General features: G+C 48.0%; 1 protein-coding gene across 1 annotated transcript in view; it reads right to left on the bottom strand.

The window, feature by feature from the left end:
- Positions 1-14,694, bottom strand: part of sbk1 (SH3 domain binding kinase 1) — a 53,253-nt gene extending 38,559 nt beyond the window's left edge. Inside the window, exons 1-2 of the mRNA XM_063059478.1 lie at positions 14,421-14,694; positions 5,994-6,190 (exon numbers count right to left, since the gene is read on the bottom strand). Of these exons, the coding sequence (XP_062915548.1) occupies positions 5,994-6,183 (190 nt within the window). The 5' untranslated portion in view covers positions 6,184-6,190; positions 14,421-14,694. The remainder of the gene's footprint in view (positions 1-5,993; positions 6,191-14,420) is intronic.
- Between the last annotated feature and the right edge of the window lie 8,597 nt (positions 14,695-23,291).

The following is a 23,291-nucleotide window of genomic DNA, read 5'->3' as shown; positions in this document are numbered from 1 at the left end:
AAGCACAGTTCAGGATGGGTGTCAGGAGGTCATATGCCCTGGAGGCAGTCTAGATTTAGGGGTTAAAGTCTCAAATGAAGCTGTAGGCCATTTAGGACTGAAATACAACCAGTCCTTGGGTTACAATGAGTTCCTGTCCCCAAGAACTGTTTGGGGACAGAAATGAACAGAACAGTATGTGAGGGAGGATGACAGAATCATTTGTGATGAAGAGTTACAACCCGAAACCTCAACTGTTCATTTATGCCCATTAATGCTCCCGGACCTGCTCGATTCCCTCGCATTTCATGTGCTGCTCAAGATTTCCAACATCTGTAGAACCTCTTGTGTTACAAAGTGGAACTGCTAGTCTTTATAGTCATAGTCATACTTTATTGATCCCGGGGGAAACTGATTTTTGTTACAGTTGCACCATAAATAATAAATAGTAATAAAACCATAAATAATTAAATAGTAATATGTAAATTGTGCCAGGAAATAAGTCCAGGACCAGCCTATTGGCTCAGGGTGTCTGACCCTCCAAGGGAGGAGTTGTAAAGTTTGATGGCCACAGGCAGGAATGACTTCCTATGACGCTCTGTGTTGCATCTTGGTGGAATGAGTCTCTGGCTGAATGTACTCCTGTGCCCACCCAGTCCATTATGTAGTGGATGGGAGACATTGTCCAAGATGGCATGCAACTTGGACAGCATCCTCTTTTCAGACACCACCATCAGAGAGTCCAGTTCCATCCCCACAACATCACTGGCCTTACGAATGAGTTTGTTGATTCATTGGTGTCTGCTACCCTCAGCCTGCTGCCCCAGCACACAACAGCAAACATGATAGCACTGGCCACCACAGACTCGTAGAACATCCTCAGCATCGTCTGGCAGATGTTAAAGGACCTCAGTCTCCTCAGGAAATAGAGACGGCTCTGACCCTTCTTGTAGACAGCCTCAGTGTTCTTTGACCAATCCAGTTTATTGTCAATTCGTATCCCCAGGTATTTGTAATCCTCCACCATGTCCACACTGACCCCCTGGATGGAAACAGGGGTCACCGGTGCCTTAGCTCTCCTCAGGTTTACCACCAGCTCCTTAGTCTTTTTCACATTGAGCTGCAGATAATATTTCATTATCTTCACATTTGGAACTCTCCGCTGCAATTAACCAACTCCTCATGGCTTGGAAACAGCAAAAGCCTTTTTCAGGGCTGTTTTACACTCAAGTATCTGATTTACTCTTACCCCTCGGACATCTTAGCACAGAGCTGGACTGGAATTAGAGCCGCTATGAGTTCGCGAGCAAGGCACGGGGTTTCAACAGCGCCACGATGGTGTAGCGGTAAGTGCAATGCTATTGCAGCTCAGAGTTCAATTCCACCGCTGTCCTTCCTGTGTGTGTATGGGTTTCCTCTGGGTTCTGAAGTTTCCTCCCACATTCCAAACATGTGGGTTTCATTGATCGTTGTAAAACCGTCTTGTGATTAGGCTAGGGTTAAATAGGTGGATTGCTGGGGGTGTCACTCATTGGGCCAGAAGGCCTGCTCTGAGCCATATCGCTAAATAAAAAATAATAAAATTTAGCTTCACGGCTCTAACTATCTCTACTTGGTCAGAGCAGTAGCCATGCCAGGAGGAAGCTCAAACTGACCTACATACAGCATCCGTATTACATCACTGAAAAATAGGCTAATTAAAAGGAGTAAGGAATTGGCCAATTCAGAGCGTAGTCAGAAGCAGAGGGCGTCAATTGTACAAACCCACTCTCAGATGCTGTCTTTCAAACATTTAGAGTTCTCCCTTTGTTGACAACACTCAGCCAGCTCCCTGCCACAGCCAGCTGGCGAACAATGGGCTTGGAGGAGGCGAGGCTGTACGCAGTGACATTGACAGGGCGTGACCCTCAGTACATTCAGCACGAGCTCTTTTGTGAGACACGACACCCCGGGCTGTGAAGTGTGCCAGGTCGCTTAGCAGAAGCGGGGAAGCAAGCTGAGAGAAACTCAGTGGCTTCACCTCTGATCACTGTTCGAAAAAGTCCAAGTGGTAAACTCATAGTGTCAGGGTCCTGACCTTGGTCTTTGACAAGCAAATCCAGTGCACTTGCCTCCCAACAACACGTAGACCAACTCCAGCATCCCTCAGCCTCATCCACAATGACCCCTACGATCCACCCAGTCACCACATGGAACTTAGGACAGTACAGCCCAGAACAGTCCCTTCAGCCCACAATGTTGTGCCGACCTTTTAACCTTCTCCACTTAGCCCTCCATTTTTCTTTGCCTAAGTGTCTCATAACTGCCCCTAATGTATCTGCGTCCACTACCATCCCTAGCAGTGCGTTCTACATACCCAATCCTCTGTGTGTGTAAAAAAAAACATACCTCTGACATTCCCCCATATGTTCCTCCGCTCACCTTTAAAAGTTTGAAATTCAAAGTACATACGTATATGCCACCATATATAGCCATCAGATTTTCTTGTGGGCATTCACAATAGAATGAAAGACCGCACTCAAGATGCACAAACAACTAATGTGCAAAGGACAATAAACTGAGAGATAACAACAATAACAATAAATAGAGAACACGAGATGAACAGTACTTGAAAGCGAGTCCATAGGGGAACAGTTCGCTACTGGAGTGAGTGAAGTTGAATGAACTTGTCCCCTCTGGTTCAAGAGGTGATGGTTAAGGGACCTGATGGTGGAGTCGTTGATGATGGATGCTGCTTTCCTGCGACAACGCTCCATGTAGATATGCTCAGTAGTGGGGACACTTTACCCGTGAGGACTGAGATGTATTCACTACTTTTCATAGACTTTTCCATTCAAGGGCTTTGGTCTTGCCATACCAGGCCATGATGCAACTAGTCAATGTAGTCCACTAGTCATCACACATCTATAGAAGTTCATCAAAGCTTCAGATGACATGCCAGGAGATTTCCCCCCTCGTTCTTCTAATCTCCAGTGAGTACAGGCCCAGAACCTTCAAATGCTCCTCATTCCCAGGGCCATTCTCATAATTTTCCTCTGGACCTCCTCCAATGCCAGCACTACATTTCTGAGACTTGGGCCCAAAACTGCTCCAAGTGCGGTCTGACCAATTCCATACAAAGCCTCAGCATTACATGCTTACTTTTACATTCTGATACAGTAACCTTGCAAGGGTCTCGGTCTAAAATGTCAACTGTTTACTCCTTGAGTCTTGATGAAGATAGACAGATACTTTATTGATCCTGAAGAAAATTACAGAGTCATTGTAGCATTACACAGTAACACAGATACAAACATCAGAAGAATTTTAAAAGTTACTTTAAAAATAAGATGTACAAGATTTACAAGTAAAAAATTACAAGAGTTACAGTGATAAGACGGTAGTGCAAGAACTAGCATATTATACAGTAATGGGTGCATATTCACACCGTCCAGATAAGAAGAGATGGTAAGATTACACAGGGTTTTCTGTAATAGAACGATGTGGTAAACAGAACTAAACAGAGGTTAATGACAGTCTGACAGGAGGGGGTCATCACTTCCCCTGCTATAGGTTGACTCATTATCGAGTTTAATGGCCAAGGGTAAGAATGACCTCATATCGCGCTCTTTGGAGCAGCACAGTTGTCCTAGTCTGTTACTAAAAGTGCTCCTCTGTTCAGACAAGGTGACTTGCAGAGGCTGGGAAACATTTTTCAGAATTGCCAGGATTTTCTGGAGGGTTCTCTGTTCCACCACAGCCTCCAGTGTGTCCAGTTTGACTCCTATAACAGAGCCAGTCTTTCTAATCAGTTTATTGAGCCTGTTGGCATCACCTGTGTTGATGCCACTGCCCCAGCACACCACCACAAAGAAGACTGTACTGGCAACAACAGACTGGCAGAACATGTGAAGGAGAGGCCTGAATACTCCAAAGGACCTCAGTCTCCTCAGGAAGTAGAGGTGACTCTGGCCCTTCTTGTACACAGCCTCTGTGTTGGTGCTCCACTCAAGTCTGTCATCGTGGTGCACCCACAGGTACGTGTAGGTCCTCACCACATCCACATCCTCACCATCAATAGTAACAGGGAGCAATGCAGGCTCAGTCTGCCTAAAGTCCATCACCATCTCCTTTGTCTGACTGATGTTGAGCTGCAGATGACTCAGCTTGCACATTTGACAAAGTCCTCCACCCTGTATTCATCCTCCTGTCCACCCTTTATACACCCAACTGTTGCTGAGTCAGAGAATTTCTGCAGATTGTATCTAAAGTCTGAGGTACACAGTAAACAGGAAGGGAGCCAGTACAGTGCTGTTTCTAGCCATGTCTGACACACAGCTGTGAAGCCGCACGAACTGTGGTCTGCCAGTCAAGTAGTCCATTACCCAGGATACAACGGAAGTGGCAGCCTGAATTGAACAGAGCTTTTCCCCCAACAATGAGGTCTATATAGTATTGAAGGGTCTCAGCCCGAAATATCAGCTGTTCACTCTTTTCCAGAGGTGCTGCCTGACCTGCTGAGTTCCCCCAGCACTTTGTGTGTTGCTTGGATTTCCAGCATCAGCAGATCTTCTCTTGTTTCCTGTTTCCTTTCATAACTACCACTGTATATCTTCTGCCTTTCTTTGTGCAGTGACTTGTGGATGCACAATCCAAGATCTCACCACATTTCTTTAATTTTATACTTACTTGTCTTGTGTGTCCTCCTCACACTTCCCTAGAATGACTTCAAGTTCAAGTTTATTGTCATGTATACAACCAAACGAAACAACATTCCACTGGACCATGGTGCACCCACACAACGTGTACACACACAGCACATAAACCAAAATATTATACTGTAAATGAGTTAATAAAATATAATTCAAAACGCAAGTAGTAAAGCGCAGCACAGATAAGCAGTTCACTGTCCTAGTGACGAGACCTCGATGACGGCAGGGTATTCATTAGTCCATAGCCTGGGGAAAGAAGCTGTTACCCAGTCTGACATTCCTATCCACCATTCATTTATGAACTTCCCAGCATCAGCACCCAGACCCTGCAGCTCCTCACCACCCTCATCTTACACATACTCAGAGGCTCTGTCCTATTTCACACACCACCCCCAAGCTGTCAAGTGCCCAGATGCCCCCAGTCAGGTGCTGCAGAGAAAGATTTGCCACAGAGGCTGGCAAACACCATACAATTGCTTCTGTGTGGTACATCAGTCACTGAAAGTAAGCATGCAGGTACAGCAGGCAGTGAAGAAAGCTAATGGCATGCTGGCCTTCATAACAAGGGGAATTGAGTATAGGAGCAAAGAGGTCCTTCTGCAGCTGTACAGGGCCCTGGTGAGACCACACCTGGAGTACTGTGTGCAGTTTTGGACTCCAAATTTGAGGAAGGACATTCTTGCTATTGAGGGAGTGCAGCGTAGGTTCACAAGGTTAATTCCCGGGATGGCGGGACTGTCATATGTCGAAAGATTGGAGCGACTGGGCTTGTATACTCTGGAATTTAGAAGGCTGAGAGGGGATCTTATTGTAACATATAAGATTATTAAGGAATTGGACACGCTGGAGGCAGGAAGCATGTTCCCGCTGATGAGTGAGCCAAGAACCAGAGGCCACAGTTTAAGAATTAGGGGTAGGCCATTTAGAACGGAGTTGAGGAAAAACTTTTTCACCCAGTGAGTGGTGGATATATGGAATGCTCTGCCCCAGAAGGCTGTGGAGGCCAGGTCTCTGGATGCTTTCAAGAAAGAGATGGATAGAGCTCTTAAAGATAGTGGAATCAAAGGTTATGGGGATAAGGCAGGAACTGGATATGGATTGTGGGTGATCAGCCATGATCACAGTGAATGGCGGTGCAGACTCGAAGGGCCGAATGGCCTGCTCCTGCACCTGTTGTCTATCTCTGCCCGAGAGGCTCTGCTGAAAGACAGACCCATTAGAAACTCACGGCGTTCACTCACTTTACAACTGTATCTGGTGCGTTGTTCATCACTGACAAGCCCAGCTCACCATGAGGTTAGCCTGTGTACCGTCTCACATTACCTGCGACTCTATGAATCACGAGTTCCACCTTGCCATACGTCCCCTTTCCCAGCTCTCGAATGAAATCGTAGTGTTTGTGGATGTCCGAGGTCAGCAGGCTCCGCACGGTCAAACCCTGCGTGTCGTCGGTTACGCCCACCATGCTGTGCGAGCTCCGGGTTGGTTCCTGCTCGGTCCCACAAACATTCATCCTAGCACTGGAAATGTGTCAGAAGATAAGCGATTAGCAGGCCAGTGGTGGCAGGGGGCAACTTTGACACAGTAATCCTGGACATTGGGTTTTTACCTTCCCGCTTTCAGTCCAGACACCTTCTCCCCAGAAGAGATTATACAGATACTGGAAATCTTGAGCAACACACACACACACACACAATGCTGGAGCAACTCAGCAGGTCAGGCAACATCTATGGGGGAAGGGGAGGGGATTAAACAATTTAAGTTTTGGGCTTCTTCAGCACTGGAAAGGAAGGGGGAAGAAGCCAAAAAGGAAGACGGTAGGAGAGGAGAGAGTACAAGCTGGCAAGAGATAGGTGAACCCAGGTGAGGGGGAAGGTGGATCGGTAGGGATGGGGATGAAGTGGGAAACTGGGAGATGGTAGGCGGCAAAGATAAAAGGCTGAAGAAGGAATCTGATAGGAGAGGGGAGTTGGCCATGTCCACTGGGAAGAAGAAACGGTACCAGACAGAGGGTAGAAGCAAAGGGATAGGGAGAAAGGGAGTACCAATAGGTTTTTTTAAAAAAACCACAGGAACAATCTCATTCACTAAAGCATTACATGCCATTTCAGTGGCGAGTTTATAGTCGTGTGCAAAGGTCTTAGATGTGTAAAGAAAATTTGTAAAGCAAAGATGCCTTGAAAACTAGAGAAATGAAAAGTTTCTAAATATCAAAAAAAATTACTAAAAAGAGCAGTAAACAGTAAAAAAAAAACTAAATCAAATCAATATTAGGTATGACCACTCTTTGCCTTTAAAACTGCATCAGTTCTCTTAGTGCAGTTTTATAAGAAAATCAGCTAGTAGATTGTTCCAAGCATCTTGGAGAAATTGCCTCAGTTCTTCTGCAGACTTTGGCTGTCTCGCTGGCTTCTGTCTCTCCAAGTAATCCCAGACAGCCTCGATGGTGTTGGGATCAGGGCTCTGTGGAGCCCATTCCATATCTGTTGCTGAATCCCTTGTTCTTCTTTTTACTGAAGATAGTTCTTTATGACCTTGGCTGTGTGTTTTGGGTCATTGTCCTGGTACAGAATGAAGTTGGGACTGATCAGATGCCTCCCTGATGATATTGTCTGATGGATGAGAATCTGCATGGAGAATTCCATTAATTCTGACTGGATCACCAACTCCATTTTCAGATACACAGCCCCAAACCTGCAGAGTGTTTCACTGGTGGCTGCAGACTCTCCTCCATGTAGCGCTCTTCTACAGACAAACAGCCTTCTACTGAATGATGATAGAATAGATGTGGAGAAGCTGTTTCCAATAGTGGGGAAGTCTAAGACCAGAGGACAGAGCCTCAGAATAGAGGGGCATCCTTTTCATAAGGAGATGAGGAGGAATTTCTTTAGTCAGAGAGTGGTGCATCTGTGGAATTCTTTGCCACAAGCAGCTGTGGAAGCCAAGTCTTTATGTATATTTAAGGCAGAGGTTGATAGATTCTTGATTGGTCAGGACATGAAGGGATGCGGGGAGAAGGCTGGAGACTGGGGCTGAGAGGAAAATTGGATCAGCCATGATAAAATGGCGGAGCAGACTCGATGGGCCAAATGGCCTCATCCTGCTCCTATACCTTATGGTCCTGTTGGAGCAAAAATTTGAACATTTGACCCATCAGTGCAGAGCCTTGCTGCCACTGTTCAGCACCCTAGTCCTTGTGCTTTTGTGCATAGGTGAGTCTCTTGGCTTTGTTTCCACTTCAGAGGAATGCTTTTTGGCAGCAATTCTTCCATGAAGACTTTATCAAGACTTCTCCAGTCTGTAGAGGGGTGTACTTGGGTTCCAGTGGTTTCTGTGAGCTCAGAGCTGGTAGTACTGGACTTCTTCCAGTTTAGGAGGGACATTAGCTTGACGTAACTCTCCTCTGCTGCGCTTAGTTTCCATGGCCGACCACTGTGTTTCTGTTCCTCAACCTCACCTGTTTCTCCATGCTTCTTCAGAACAGCTTGGGCAGCACATCTTGAAAGTCCTGTCTGCTGCAAAATTTCTGCTTGGGAGAGACCAGGATGACCACCTTGTGACTTGTTGCTGTGCTCAGTCTTGCCATGGTGTAAGAATTGATGATCTGAAGGTTTAACTCACGTCAGCACACCCTCACCTTTTAGTTTGGTTGTCCTTCACCCAGTTTGATTCCTTCTACACCCATTTCCATTTGTTAATCAGTTTAATTCATTCAACTCATTCTGTCATTGATCATTAGCACCTGTTTGTTATCTTTGTTTAATCATATACTGGGCTACATACCTGCAAAGTAATTACCATTTTATTTGAAAACTGGTCTATTACTTAATATGTTACTTTCCCTGGGGTGGGGTGTCAGGGAGGGGTAGCACCTCTGGTAGGCGAACATGTCGCGTCCTTTTCAGGGCGGTTAGTCCACCTTTGGTCCCCACCTGGCACTCAGCTCTCACCTGTGGCTCCCCGTAGCTGTTTGCATGCGACAGCGGCCACACCCCGGGCAACGGCTTCAACAAGCCGGCTAAACCAGGTGAGGATAGCGGACGGGTCTCAAACCCTCGGTGAGATAGGGAGTTGTCTATCTCAGCATGTGAAGACAGACTCCGGCGGATTGGGCGGACGAGACCAGCGGAAGGTCCAACTGTCAAGAAGCTGGTCTCTGCGAACATCGTGGAACATGTAGAGCAGGACAAGACACAGAAGATGTCCTGATCATCCACTGCGCCTAGTCCCATCTCCAGCCGTCTTCACTCTGTCTTGCCACTGGATCCAGATGGGAATTGGGAAGAGAGAGCAAGGCTGACGCTGCACAACTCTCCCTCACTTAAATCCAAGTCACACGCTAGTCTCGACACCATCAAAGCCAGCTGGTGGCGTAGTGGCATCAGTGCTGGACTTCGGGGCGAGGGGTCCCGAGTTCGAATCCAGCCGGCTCCCTTGCACACTTTCCATCTGCGCTGGGTTGAGCGTCGAGCTAGCAACTCGACCTTGTAAAAAGTACTAATGGCGTCGAGGTCTTCATCGATGACGATGGATGAACCTTAAATTAATGTTACTTTCTTTAATGAAATAAGAATTCTCTCTAATATAATATATAATTTTTTTGGAAAATTAACATTTCTTGCACTTTTCTACTGACACACTAATTCAGAATATCTAAAACAAAATTTATATAAAAACTCTGGGGTGCACAAGACTTTTGCACAGTAATGAATCTCTGGGGAACAGCGGAAAACGTCAGATTTTTGCCCATTATATATCCCATTGCAGTCAGCCGGCTGGTGGGGGAGGGGAGCCCAATACTAGAGGGCATGGGTTTAAAGTGAGGGGGGAAAGATTGAAAGGTGAAGGGCAATGCCCCCACCCACCTCACACAGAAGGTGATGAGAATATGGAATGAGCTGTCGTGTCAGAGATGGGTACCGTTACGATATTTAAAAGACACTGGATGGACATGTTGATAGGAAATATTTACAGGGATGTGGGCCTAACAGACAGAAATGGCACAGGCTCAGTTGGGCAGCTGGGTCAGAATGGATCAGTTGGGCCGAGCGGTCTATTTTTCTATGCTTGTATAGCTCTGTGGTAACAACAGTAAATCAGGGTCAGGCTCAGTATTTATCTGTTGAGTGATACAGTGTGGAATGGGCCCTTCCAGCCGCACTGCCCAGCAACCCCACAACCTTGATTTTACCCTGGCCTACTCATAGAACAGTTTACAGAGACCAACTAACCTACCCGACATGTCTTTGGACCATGGGAGGAAACCAGAGTACCCGGGGAAACCCCACACATTCTACTGGGAGGAGGTGCAAAGACTCCTTCAGACCGGTGCGAGAATTGAGCTCCAAATCACCCTGAACTGTTACAGTGTTGCACAAAACCTCCACTCTACCATGGCATGTCACCAAATTTGTTGCTCTACGGCAGCAATACGTAATAATAAAATCTGAAATCTGACGGTGTTCCTAAAACATTGAGTCTTCAGGCTGCTGCACCTCTCTGATGGTAGCAATGAGAAGAGAGAATGTCCTGGGGCCGGGGGTCCTGAATGTTGGATGCTGCCTTTGTGAAGCATCACCTTTTGAAGATGTGCTCGGCGCTGGGGAGACGAGTGCCCAGGATGGAGCTGGCTGAGTTACAACTTTCTGCAGCTTTTAACGATCAATCAGAGGTAACTATCCATAACTTATCCTGGTGCTGTGGTGAAGTTCGATGTAAATGATGGAACTTAACACTTTTAAAATATGCATGCCAAGGTAGTCTAGAGGTCAGTGTGGCACTACTACAGCCCCGGGGGTCAGAGTTCAGAGTTCTATTCTGGTGCCGTCTGGAAGGAGTTTGTACGTTCTCTTTGTGACGAGGTGTGGGTTTCCTCCTGCTGCTCCAGTTTCCTCCCACAGTCCAAAGGCGTACCGGTCAGTAGGTCAATTGGTCATTGTGAATTGTCCTGTGGTTCGACGAGGGTTAAATAAACAGGTTGCTGGGCACAGTGGTTCATCAGGCCAAAAGGGACTGGTCCACGCTGTATCTCTAAATAAATAAATATCACAAGAGACTGGTATATAGGCACATGGATAACAGAAGAATGGAGGACTATGTCGAAGAGAAGGAATAGATTGATGTTGGAGGATGTTAAAAGGTTGGTACAACATTGTGAGCTGAAGGGTCTGTACTGTGACTCTAGATAGATTTCTGTCCAAGCCATGACCAATGAGAAAGATTGTAGGTTTAAGCTCCCTTTACCATGAACTTGAGGAACACAGAATGTGAAATGAGCATTCCTGCTCCTCATCAGAAGGAGCAGGGAGTACAGGCCTGCTGCTTACGGCTCTCGGCTGCCGCAGACAATTCCAGCTCTCATTTCCCTCATCCACTTCCCACTCAGGTGACGAACTTGCTGATGATACAAAGATAGGTGGAGGGGCCGGTAGTGCTGAAGAAACAGAGAGTCTGCAGAGAGACTTGGATAGATTGGGAGAATGGGCAAAGAAGTGGCAAATGAAATACAATGTTGGAAAGTGTATGGCAGAAGAAATAAACGGGCAGACTATTATTTAAATGGGGAGAGAATTCTAAGTTCTGAGATGCAACGGGACTTGGGAGTCCTCGTGCAGGATACCCTTAAAGTTAACCTCCAGGTTGAGTCGGTGGTGAAGAAGGCGAATGCAATGTTGGCATTCATTTCTAGAGGAATAGAGTATAGGAGCAGGGATGTGATGTTGAGGCTCTATAAGGCGCTGGTGAGACCTCACTTGGAGTAGTGTGTACAGTTTTGGGCTCCTTATTTAAGAAAGGATGTGCTGTTGTTGGAGAGGGTACAGAGAAGATTCACTAGAATGATTCTGGGGAATGAGAGGGTTAACATATGAGGAACGTTTGTCCGCTCTTGGACTGTGTTCCTTGGAGTTTAGAAGAATGAGGGGGGACCTCATAGAAACATTTCGAATGTTGAAAGGCATGGACAGAGTGGATGTGGCAAAGTTGTTTCCCATGATGGGGGAGTCTAGTACGAGAGGGCATGACTTCAGGATTGAAGGGCGCCCATTCAGAACAGAGATGCGAAGAAATTTTTTTAGTCAGAGGGTGGTGAATCTATGGAATTTGTTGCCACGGGCAGCAGTGGAGGCCAAGTCACTGGGTGTATTTAAGGCAGAGATTGATAGGTATCTGAGTAGCCAGGGCATCAAAGGTTATGGTGAGAAGGCCGGGGAGTGGGACTAAATGGGAGAATGGATCAGCTCATGATAAAATGGCGGAGCAGACTCGATGGGCCGAATGGCCGACTTCTGCTCCTTTGACGCAAGGGAGTCTGCGGATGTTGGAAATCTTGAAACACAAAGTACTGGAGGAACTCAGCAAGCCAGGCAGCGTACATGGAGGTCAAAGCTTCTGCTCCTGCCCTTTCCGGTGCTGATGAAGGGTTCCAGCCCAAAACGTTAATTGTTTTAGATATATTAATAAATGCTGTCTGACTTGCTGAGTTCTTCCAGCACTTTGTGTGTGCAGACAGTTCCAGTGTAAGTACAAGCAGTGCCGTCTCTCAAGTCGAGCATGACGCTCTCCTCGGGGATTGTCTATCAGCAGACCCTCAGGTGACTGTGGAGCAGGCTCACGCCACGGGCCGAGGGGACGGCAGGGCGAGAACCCCTCCTGTCCAGTGACCAGCAGAGGAGAGTGTGGCTGGGAAAACAAGGCGGTCAGAACAGAGAGCATCTGAACAAACTGGAACACATTCTATCTCGGTCAAAGACAGGCAAGCTTCATATTAATGACTTCCCACAGGAGTGCGGGTTGGAGGTACTGCACCTGTCTCTCTCCTTCCCCACTTCCATTCTCTGAGGACATGACATAATTCCATTACTTGCGTCAGCCAGGTTAAACGAGAGTATTTGAAATTCAGCACATTCATCCGGCAGCCGCTGATTTTAATCAGCTCCATTAACTCGGGGCATTTGATATTTCTTCCCCTTCAGCCAGTTCCCACCACCCCCAGATTGTTTCCTGCCATAGGGCAGGGTTCACTCAGACCGACACGAGCTACCCACTCTCCACACTGTTGGGAAACTCTACAATTCATTCAAATGCAAATTCGATCAGCTTCTTTCAGAAAAACATGCTGGGAGATGGCCTGAGTCCGGTTCGCGCGGCATGGGCTTCGAATAAGCACATGGACCTTTCGTTCCCAGGGCTTCACTAGTGAGCCCTTCCCCATTCTATGTCCGTGTCTACTGTGGACCAGTGAGTAGGATTAAAGATTCAAGCTTGCTCAATGTTATTTCCTGTACCCAAGTGTAAAGGAGAACAAGAAACAGTAATTGTTCCGACGCGGCACACAGAAATACAATAAGATCAAGAAACACACACACACGCTCTGGTGAAAGGATCTGATACACACACACACGCTCTGGTGAAAGGATCTGGTAAACAAGACCTTCTTGTCCACGGGGTCACTAGTTGGGTCAGCATTCGTCAGACATCCACTCCCACCCCTTCCGCGAGTACCCCGTGTCGGCAACTGGGCGTCATCGGAGGGTGAGGTCGTGGGACCCAGATGTCGGGTCAAGTCAGATCGCCACAAACCATGAGGACGCTTGCAGAGAAGTCTCCGAAAGACTTTCCGGTAGAACCCAGCAGTTCTACACGTCGCGCTGGACGTCCCAAAGTGCGCCGTGGATCTGCCAGCACCCTGGCCAGTGCGCGCACGGCAACATCCCACCGCTCTAATTGAGCATCTCCCGCTTCTGTGTTAACATCCGAGGCGGGGGAGGCAAACACAGGGGAGAACATCGCTTGTGTCCCGGGACGTTTATGGTAACTCGATGGGGACTCGCGGGATCTCGGTTTATGATCATGCTGGAGGAACTCAGCAGGTCGAGCAGCACCTATGGAGAGGATTAAGGACTTTGATGAAGGTTGTCGGTCCGAAACGTCGACTGTTCATCGCTGCTGCCTGACCCGCTGAGTTTCTCCAGCATTTTGTGTGTGCTACTCTGAAGTTCCAGCATCTCTTGTGTTAATGACCTCGGTTTAAAACTATCGGAACGGGCGGGAAACCATGGTACTGTGCTCCGGGAGAAGGAGGGTGTAACCCGAGACCGGAGCCATATAAAGTTTAACCGGGTGGAAACTCCGTGGTGAACTGAGTCTCGGCATTACGGAACTCTAAAGTCCGTGGAGAGACCTGAAAGCCTCCTACAAGGGTGACAGATAGGCGGGACTGGGATAAATCCGAGACACAATCCGTCAGGTAAAACAAAACTCATCCGGGGGCTGCGCTTGTGTTCTGGGTGTTCAACTGGCCGTGCCGAGTGAGAACGCCGTGTTTAACCGCCAGCACCCCGGGAGAACAGCGAGCACTGGAGGGAGGATCCCGGTGGGTGGGCGCTGGAAATCCCCGCCCCCTCTTCCCGGTTGTAACGGGTGAAACCTGGAAAAAAAACAAGTGGACACTCAAGTGCGGGAGAAGGAAGGGCTCGAACCGCGGACACTCTGACAAGCGCTTCGATCCCTCACACTGAATTTGCCTGCGCCCCGGGCCCGGGAAACCCACCGGATCACTGCCCGTGTCAAACCATCCCGAGTGGGTAAACGGCAGCCGCTTCCGACCTTCTTGCAGCGACCTCCCGGGGCAGCCGGCGACGAGCAGACCCACAGCCGGAGCCCAGCCACAACTGGGGAGGGGAGGGGGGAAGGCTCTTTGTGTTCCTTGTAAGCACCTGAATGGGCGGCGGCAGGCTCCGGCGCGCTCACCTGCAGCTCCTGGACACCCGAGCCTCCTCCACATGCTCCCGCTCCCGCGGCGCGTCCAGCCTCTCCTGTCTGTTGCCCAGTTGGAAGTGTGGGGGTGCCTCCCTGGGGCGGACCGCGGCTGCAAGAGTGACCGTACACCCCTCGCCTCCTCAGCAACCGCCAGGGTCCCAGTCGTGTTCCTTTGTCCCCGCTCCGTCTCCTCTCTGCCCGCTGCCTGTCTCTCCGGGATGGGCTTCACGCTCTGCCCTCCTTGTTTGCTGCAGGACTGACGCCGACCCTCATGCCGCTCCGCTCGACTCGGCTCGGCTCGCTGCCCCACTGGAACAACAGCTCACTATCGCTCATTCACATAATGCTGCGCCCCACACCAGCGCTGGGTCCTAGCGCACGTCTTAGTCAAGCATTAAACCCTTTCTGTACTGCGCTGGGTCCTAGCGCCCGTCTGAGTGAGGCGTTAACCCTCCCCGTTCAACGTGGGATCCTAGCGTCGTTCTCGTTCAGGCGTCGAGTCCTTTCTCCTTCACAGCGCTGGGTCCTAGCGCCAGGTTATTCTGGTCTCAAGTCCCTCCTCCTGGGTCTAGGAGTACAACTGATTTTAATGCAGTTACCAATTCACCAACGAAACAGTCTTCGTTACCAAACCCAATTTATGTGAATTATCCCACCAGAAGAGATTTATTTCTGTAGAAAAGAATATTAAGTACATGGGAATGATTGGGGGGGGGGGGTGAAGATATATAACTTGAACCAGAGCAGTGGAGGGGATTGGCAAAGCAAAATATAACATTGTGGCATAACACGAGGAAATCTGCAGATGCTGGAAATTACAGCAACACACACAAAATGCTGGTGAACGCAGCAGGCCAGGCAGCATCTATAGGAAGAGGTCAGGAATTCATGTTTAGGATTTGGACTACACGGGCTCTGGGTGGTGGGTGGTGGGTGCAGATACAATACAGTATCTGAGAAAGGAACAGAGACAGAACAGGGGCTGGGAGGAGCTCTGTCACTCTGAACTGACAGGGTTGAAACTCTCCCTCCAGTACCACTTCAGTGTCTGGTGGAACATCCTGCAAACATCCCACATATTTACAGCTCACCACTGTCTTTATTTCTTGCCTCAACCCAGGAGGTTGTTGCTATCTTGAAGCTAAGGGTTTTTTTTCTCTGTTAGGAATTGGTGTTTCTGGTACAGCATAATATCAGTTGTGACAAACTAATTAAACTCGTAATTACAAACACAAGAAAATTTGCTGATGCTGGAAATCCAAAGCAATACACACAAAATGCTGGAGGGACTCAGCAGGCCAGGCAGCATCTATGGAAGAGACTGTTTATTCCTCTCCATAGATGCTGCCCGGTCTGCTGAGTTCCTCCAGCATTTCTGCGTGTTGCTCGATATCTATGATAATCTTGTAAATCTCTGTCCGATCTCCCCTCAGCCTCCAGTGTAAACAACCCAAGTTTGTCCAATCTTTCATCATAACTGATCCTGATGGAGGGTCTTGGCCTGGAATGTTGACTGTTTATTCCTCTCCATAGATGCTGCCTGGCCTGCTGAGTTCCTCCAGCATTCTGCGTGAATTGCCCTGGATTCCCAGCGTCTGCGGAATCCCTGGTGTTTGTGGGTTAGGGTTAGTAAATTGTGGACACGGCGGCTGTGTCGTGCTGGAAATGCGGCAACACTTGCGAGCTGCCCTCGGCACATCCTCAGACATGTCGACACATTTCACGGTATATTCTGGTGTACAGATAAGGCTAATCTTTATCTTTCATTTTTTAAACTATTCTAGTCGGTGGTGAGGGGGTTTGGTGGTTGGGGTATGACAGGCCAGGTGACCTGGGACGATTGGCAGAGCTGTGGCATATGGGATTTACCCCTGATGTGGGAATCCTTTGGGGAGAGCAAACAAGAGAAAGATATACCCAGTGGATGGTGTTGTTCTGGGGAATTCCTCCTTGTCCCAATACTGGTGACTCCCCAATACCTCCTCCATACTATTGAAGGGAGTCAGATAACCCCTTCCCCCCTCATCACCAACACGGATTTAGATGGCTGGGTTAGTAAGTTTGCAAATGATATGAAGATTGGCAGTGTTGTGGATAAGACTGGCAAAGAATACAGTGAGCTATAGATCAGTTGCATATGTGGGCAGAGAAATGGCAGGTGGAGTTTAACCCAGACAAATGTGAGGTGTTGCACCTTGAGCAAACGTAAAGAGACAGTAAAACCCTTAACAGCATTGATGAGCAGAGAGACCTCGGGGTCCAAGGTTATTTCTCCCTAAAAGAGGCTACACAGGTTGTTAGGGTGGTTCAGAAGGCAAATGGCATGCTTATCTTTAGTAGTCGAGGCATTGAGTTCAAACATCAGGAAGTTATGTGGCAGCTTTATAGAACTCTAGTCAGGCAGTATCTAGAGCGTTGCAAACAGTTCTGGGCATCCCATTATAGGAAGGATGTTGAGGTTCATCAGATGCTGTCTGGATTAGAGGGCTTTGTGCTACAGCAAGAGGTTGGGCAAACTTGGGTTGTTTTCTCAGGAGCGCTGGAGACTGAGGGAGATCCGATAAAGATTTATAAGATTGTGAGAGGCAGAGATAGAGTAGACAGACAGTATCTTTTCCCAGAGTTGAAATGTCTAATACCAGAGAGCATGCATTAAAGGTGAGAGGCGGTAATTTCAAAGGAGATGTGAGAGCCAAGTTTTTTTACACACAGAGTGGTACGTGCTGCCTGGGGTGGGTTAGACGCAGAAACATTAGAGACTTTTAAGAAATGTTTAGATAGGCGCATGAATGTGAGGGATATGGACATTATGTAGGCAGAGAGGATTAGTTTAGTTGGCCATTTGATCATAAGTTAATTGGATTGGCACAATATTGTGGGCCGAATGGCCTGTTCGTGTGATGTACCGTTCGGTATTTCATGTACCCCATTCTGGAGTGAGCTCCACTATTCGTGCCCCGCCATGAATGAGGCTCAGCCCATTGGGTCAAATTTCCCACCGTGCTGATAAGCAGCTGGGAGCAGGAGATGGCCAGGCTACATCAAGCCTGTCATGGTCACAGCTGATTGCCCCGGGCCCCATCTCATGTCCCGCACCAGTTCCCTCGATTCCCTGATCTTTAAATAGATGTACCACCTTTTATGTTATTTTGTGTTTATTTAGAGATTCAGCATGGAACAGGCCCGATGAGCTGTGCCGCCCACCGACCCCCCGGTTTAACCCGAGCCTAATTACAGGACCGCTCACAATTAACCTACTCGCCAGCACAGCTTCGGACTGTGCGAAGAGAGCCACGCGATTACAGGGAGGAACGTACACACACGGAATTGAGCTCCGAAATTCAGATACCCCAAGCTGGAATAGCGTCACAGTAACCGCTGCAGTACCATTTTCCACAGCGCTGACAATCAGGGATCATAAACGACTGGGAGCAGGAGTCAGCCGCTCGACCCATCCGTCAAACCTGTCCCAGTCACAGCGGGTCAGCCCCAGCTCTCATCTCTTCTCCTGCATCAGTTCCACATTGCCCTCAATTTCCTGATCTTTAAACAGATCTGTCTCCTCTTCAGTACCTCAGTGATGGAGTGGGATATGAGGAGACCCGGGCAGCAGGGGAGCGGAGGCTGGGAGAAGGAAAGGCCCAAAGTCAGCGGCGTCCCTGCGGCAGAAGAGCAGGATCCAGGCTGGAAGCGCTGGGCTCTGTGCGCCCTCTAGTGTCACCCTGCTGCATGTACAACCCCGAGCAGGCCCTGTACTGAAGTTCACATTCAAGTTTAATTGTCATGAACACAGCTAAACGTCACAGTGTTCCTCCAGGGCCATGGAGCAAAGCATGGTACCAACAGCCACCCTCAGCACACGGCACAAGTAAGATAGCAGCAACTATATAGTTGCACAAGCGAATGTACAAAAAATATAATCTAGCCCAAGTCCCCGAGAGTCATGTCCCTGTAGATTGATGGTGCCGGCAAAAACAAGCCTGTAGCAGTCCGCAGACAACAGCAATCCAGCCTGTCTTCCACCAAGCAAACACTGGCGGGCAGCACTGATGGGCGAGGCCAGCCCCCACACCAGCGTGGCCGCTGCACCTCTGCCGTCTCCCACACCACCCCCGCTGGGTGGCTGCAAGAGGCACGAGAGCCTAGTCCTTGTTGCTCTCCGGGCCGATGGGCCATCTCACTGCAGACTCACACATTCAGACAGCTGAACGTATGTAGAGGAGCACCTGAGAAATGTTAACTGCCGATCACAAAGTGGCATGGTAGTTAAACAGTTAACATGACGCCTTATAGTGTCAGCGACCTGGGTTCGATTCCTGTCACTGAAGATAAGGCGTGTGTACATTCTGCCTGTGACCGTGTGGCTTTCCTCCACATGCTATGGTACAGATTCGTATATTAATTAGTCGCACGAGTGTAATTGGGTGGCGTGGCAAGGGCTCGTTGGGCCGGAAGAGTCTGTCACTGTGCTGGATCTCAAAAGAAAATAACAAACCAGATGTTCAGTGTTCTCTACCCTGTTAGTGCCAGATGTTCAGAAAGTTTGGTAGGTCTATAGAGAAGCCTGAATTGGTTCCTTAAGGTTGTCATAGCCGGGGGGAGGGGTGGAATAGTAGGGACAAGCTCCCACTACCCATTAAATGCTCCCAGTGGCATACATCTCGAATAGCCTCTGACGACCAGGTCCAGCTCCTGGCCTTCACGTGTGGTTTAGCTACCAAGCCCAGCTACCATTTCTACTGACAGGACAAAGGGCAAAGGTGGATTACTGGTGCCTTAAAACCAGCTTCTTCAGGCAGATAGGCTCATCAGCTGTGATTGGCAGCTCATCCAGGAGAAGGAAAACTCTGACCTCAAACCTCCGCTGACTTTTCAGTTTCCAAGAACCTTATGTCTCGTTATTGTAACTTCACACACCTCAGGATCCTGACACCTGCAACTTCCGCCTTATTGCTAGTGTTTTCCACAGAGAAGACTGATGCAAAATACTTATTCAGTTTGTGCTCTATTTCCTTGTCCCCTATTACTACCTCTCCAGCATCGTTTTCCAGTCTCTCTTTTACACTTTATGTATCTGAAGAAACTTCTGGTATCCTCTCTAATATTATTGGCTAGCTTACTTTCATATTCCATCTTTACCTTCTTAATGACTTTTTTAGTTGCCTTCTGTTGATTTTTTAAAATTTCCCAATCCTCTAACTTCCCACTAATTTTTGCTCTATTATATGCCTTCTTTTTTTGGCTTTGACTTTTTTGTTAGCCAGTTGTGTCTCTTTCCAGTAGAATATTTCTTCCTCTTTGGGATGTATATATCCTGTGCCTTTGGAATTTCTTTCAGGAATTCCAGCCATTGCTGCTCTGCCGTCACCCCTGCCAGTGTTCTTTTCCATCCAATTCTGTCCAACTCCTCTCTCGTGGCTCTGTAATTCCCTTTACTCCACTGTAATACTGATACATCTGACTTTAGCTTCTCCTTCTCAAATTTAAGGGAGAATTCGATCATATTGTGATCACTTGCTCCTAAGGGTTCTTTTACCTTAAGCTCTCTAATCAATTCTGGTTCATTACACAACACCCAGTCCAGAACAGCTGATCCCCAATGGACTCAACCACAAGCTGCTCTAAAAAGCCATCTTATAGGCATTCTAGAAGATCCCCCTCTTGGAATCCAGCACCTACCTGATTTTCCCAATTTCCCTGCATATTGAAGTCCCCATGACTATTGTAACATTGCATTTTTGGAATGCATTTTCTATTTCCTGTTGTAATTTGTAGGCCACATCCTTACTACTGTTTGGGGGTCTTTTTACCCTTGCAGTTAGCTCTATCCACAATAATTCAACATCTTCCGACCCCGTCACCTCTTTCTAATGATTTGATTTAATTTTTTACCAACAGAGCAATGCCGCCCCCCTCTGCCTTCCTGTCTTTTTGATACAATGTGTATCCTTGGACATTAAGCTTCCAGCTATAATCTTCTTTCAGCCATGATTCAGTGATACATGCCAATTGGTAACTGCTACGAGTTCATCTACCTTATTCCATACACTGCGTGGATTCAAATATAACACCTTCAGTCCTTTATTCACTTTTTTCGATTTTGTCCACCTTTTATGTTACAACTCATCCTGTTGACTGCAATTTTGCCCCATCAGCAGCCTCTCCTCACTACACGTTGCCTCTGTCTGTAAACCAGCTACCTCATCTTCAGCGCTATCATCCGCCTTTCCTACCATACGTCTGGCATTGAAATATATGCAGCTCAGGACACCAGTCACACCATGTTCAACCTTTTGATTTCTGTCTTGGTCTGAGGTCCTATCAACATCTGCCTCCATAACCTCTCCACTACCTGTTCTGGCATTCTGGTTCCCATCTGTCTGCAACACTAGTTTAAACCCCACCGTGCAGCATTAAGAAACCTTCCTGCTAGGATATTAGTCCTCCTCCAGTTCAGGTGCAAGCTGTCCCTTCTGTGCAAGTGCCACCTTCCCTGGATGAGAGCCTAATGATCCAAAAATCTTATGCCCTCCCTCCTACACCAACTCCTTAGCCACGTATTAAACTGTATAACCTTCCTAATACTGGCTTCACTAACATATGGCATGAGTAGCAATCCTGAGATCACAACCCTGGAAGTTCTTCCTTTTAACTGAGCACCTAACTCCCTGAACTCCCTATGTCGAACCGAGTCAGTCTCCCCACCGTGTCATTGGTACCTGCAAGGACCGTGACCTCCAGCTGTTCACCCTCCCGCTTAGGCATGGTAAGAAGAGATGGTAGGATTACACAGGGTTTCTGCAATAGAAGGATGTGGTAAACAGAGGTTAATACCAGTCTAACGGGGGGGGGGGGGTGTCGTCATCACCCTGGAGGCAACATACCAGCCAGGACTCTTGATCTTGCCCACAGCACCTCCTGTCCGTTCCCCTAACTAACAAATCCCCTATTGCAACAGCGTTCCTCTCCTCTCCCCCCCTCCCACTTCCCTTCTGAGTTACAGAGCTTGACTCAGTGTCAGAGACCTGACCACTGTGACTTTCCTCTGCGAGGTCATTCCCACACCCCCCACAGTATCTAAAGTGATATACCTGTTGTTGAGCAGGATGGCCACAGGGGTTCTCTGCACTGGCTCCTTAACCCCTTTCCCCTTTCTGACTGTCACCCAGTTTCCTGTGTCTTGCACCTTGTGTGTAACGTCCTCTCTATATGTCCTCTCTATCACTCACTCAGCCTCCTAGTTCCAGCTCCAACTCCTTGTCGCAGTTTGTTAGAAGCTGCAGCTGGATGCATTTCTCATAACTGTTGTCGTCAGGGTCACTGGATGTCTCCCTGCCTTCCCACATCCTGCAAGAGTAGCATTCAACTATCCTGCCTAGCATCGGTGCTGTCCTAGCTGAGCAGATATAAAGAAGGGATGAGGAAAAAGCTGAGCTTTTCTCTTGCTTTCCTTTCTCTGACTGAAGCCTCGAAGAGCTAAAGCCCCAAGATCACCACTCTGACCCTGCCCACTCAGACACTGGCTGTTACCTTCGCCCCTGCCTTCCTTTAATTTGCTCTTGCTAATCAATCCCAAACACCGACTGGTTGCCGGTCATGTGCTTGTGGATGCTCCTTGCATGACGCCATGTGCCCGTGGATGTTACGGCAGGTAAGCTTTGCATGGCATCCCTACACATGCAGACTTTTGCATTCTAACTGGCCTCATCACCATCTGGTATGGGGAGGCTCCTGTGGAGGAACAAAATAAGTTGCAGAAAGTTGTAAACTTAGCTACATTGGCACTAACCTCCGTAGTATCCAAGACATCTTCAGGGAGCGGTGTCTCAAAAAGGCAGCATCCATCATTAAGGACCCTCATCACCCAGGGCATGCCCTTTTCTCACTGTTACCATCAGGGTGGAGGTACAGGAGCCTGAAGACACACACTCAGTGATTCAGGAACAGCTTCTTCCCCTCTGCCATCCGATTTCTGAATGGACATTGAACCCATGAACACTACCTCACTACTTTTTTATTTCGATTTGATTTTTGCAAAGACAACTTATTTCTGGACATGTGCCGATGATAGTAATCCTGATTCTGATACCCAATAAACTTGACTTCATAAACTGCCCCCGAGACAGACAAGGCCACGGGAAAACACGATGAAGTGGGCCAGGCGTCAGTTGGTGAGTTTGTGTCATCTGTGAGTTTATATGCTATGTACAGTATGTAACGTGCAAGCAAGTGTAATTGTCTGTTATTCACCACCGTACGAACAGGATATGGTGAGATTAAAAGTAAGCCCCATAACTGAACAGAGAGGCAATTCTCTGTAACAGTACAATTTCAAATCATAATGAAAAGAATACTAATGCTGGGAATCTGGAGTTGTGACAAAGAGTTCAATATGTGAACTGGGTTCCGGTCTTCACAGACACTGTCAAAACCTGCTGGGGGTTTGGCACTCCCTGTTTTCAGGACAAGGTCACAGTTATCTATGTCCTATTTGTTTTAACTGATGCTTAACTATTGATTGAGTCTGCTGCTTATGGTTCACTGGCTGTACACACTGGAGACAACAGAATGGCAGATGGTGGAATCCAGAACCACAAACAATCTGCCGGAGAAACTCAGCGTGTCGAGCAGCGTCTGTGTGGGGGAAGAGAAATTGTCACCGATTCAGCAGACAGTTAGTTACACATCCCGCAAACGCTGTTGTAATCCTGGGTCACCCTGGTCAGAGGTAGCAATGTGCTCGATACGTTCTGCCATAGGAAATGTACACCATGTGGAGAGGGGTGAGCTGTGCCAAACAAGTGAATCATTTAAAAACAGCTATGAAAATTTTACATCAAACTGTTGCCTAACTGGGATCCA

The sequence above is a fragment of the Mobula hypostoma genome, chromosome 9 (genome assembly GCF_963921235.1).
Source record: "Mobula hypostoma chromosome 9, sMobHyp1.1, whole genome shotgun sequence".
In the NCBI taxonomy this organism is placed as follows: domain Eukaryota; kingdom Metazoa; phylum Chordata; class Chondrichthyes; order Myliobatiformes; family Myliobatidae; genus Mobula; species Mobula hypostoma.
Note: the sequence above shows the minus strand (reverse complement) of the source record. Positions and strands in the feature narration are given on the sequence as shown.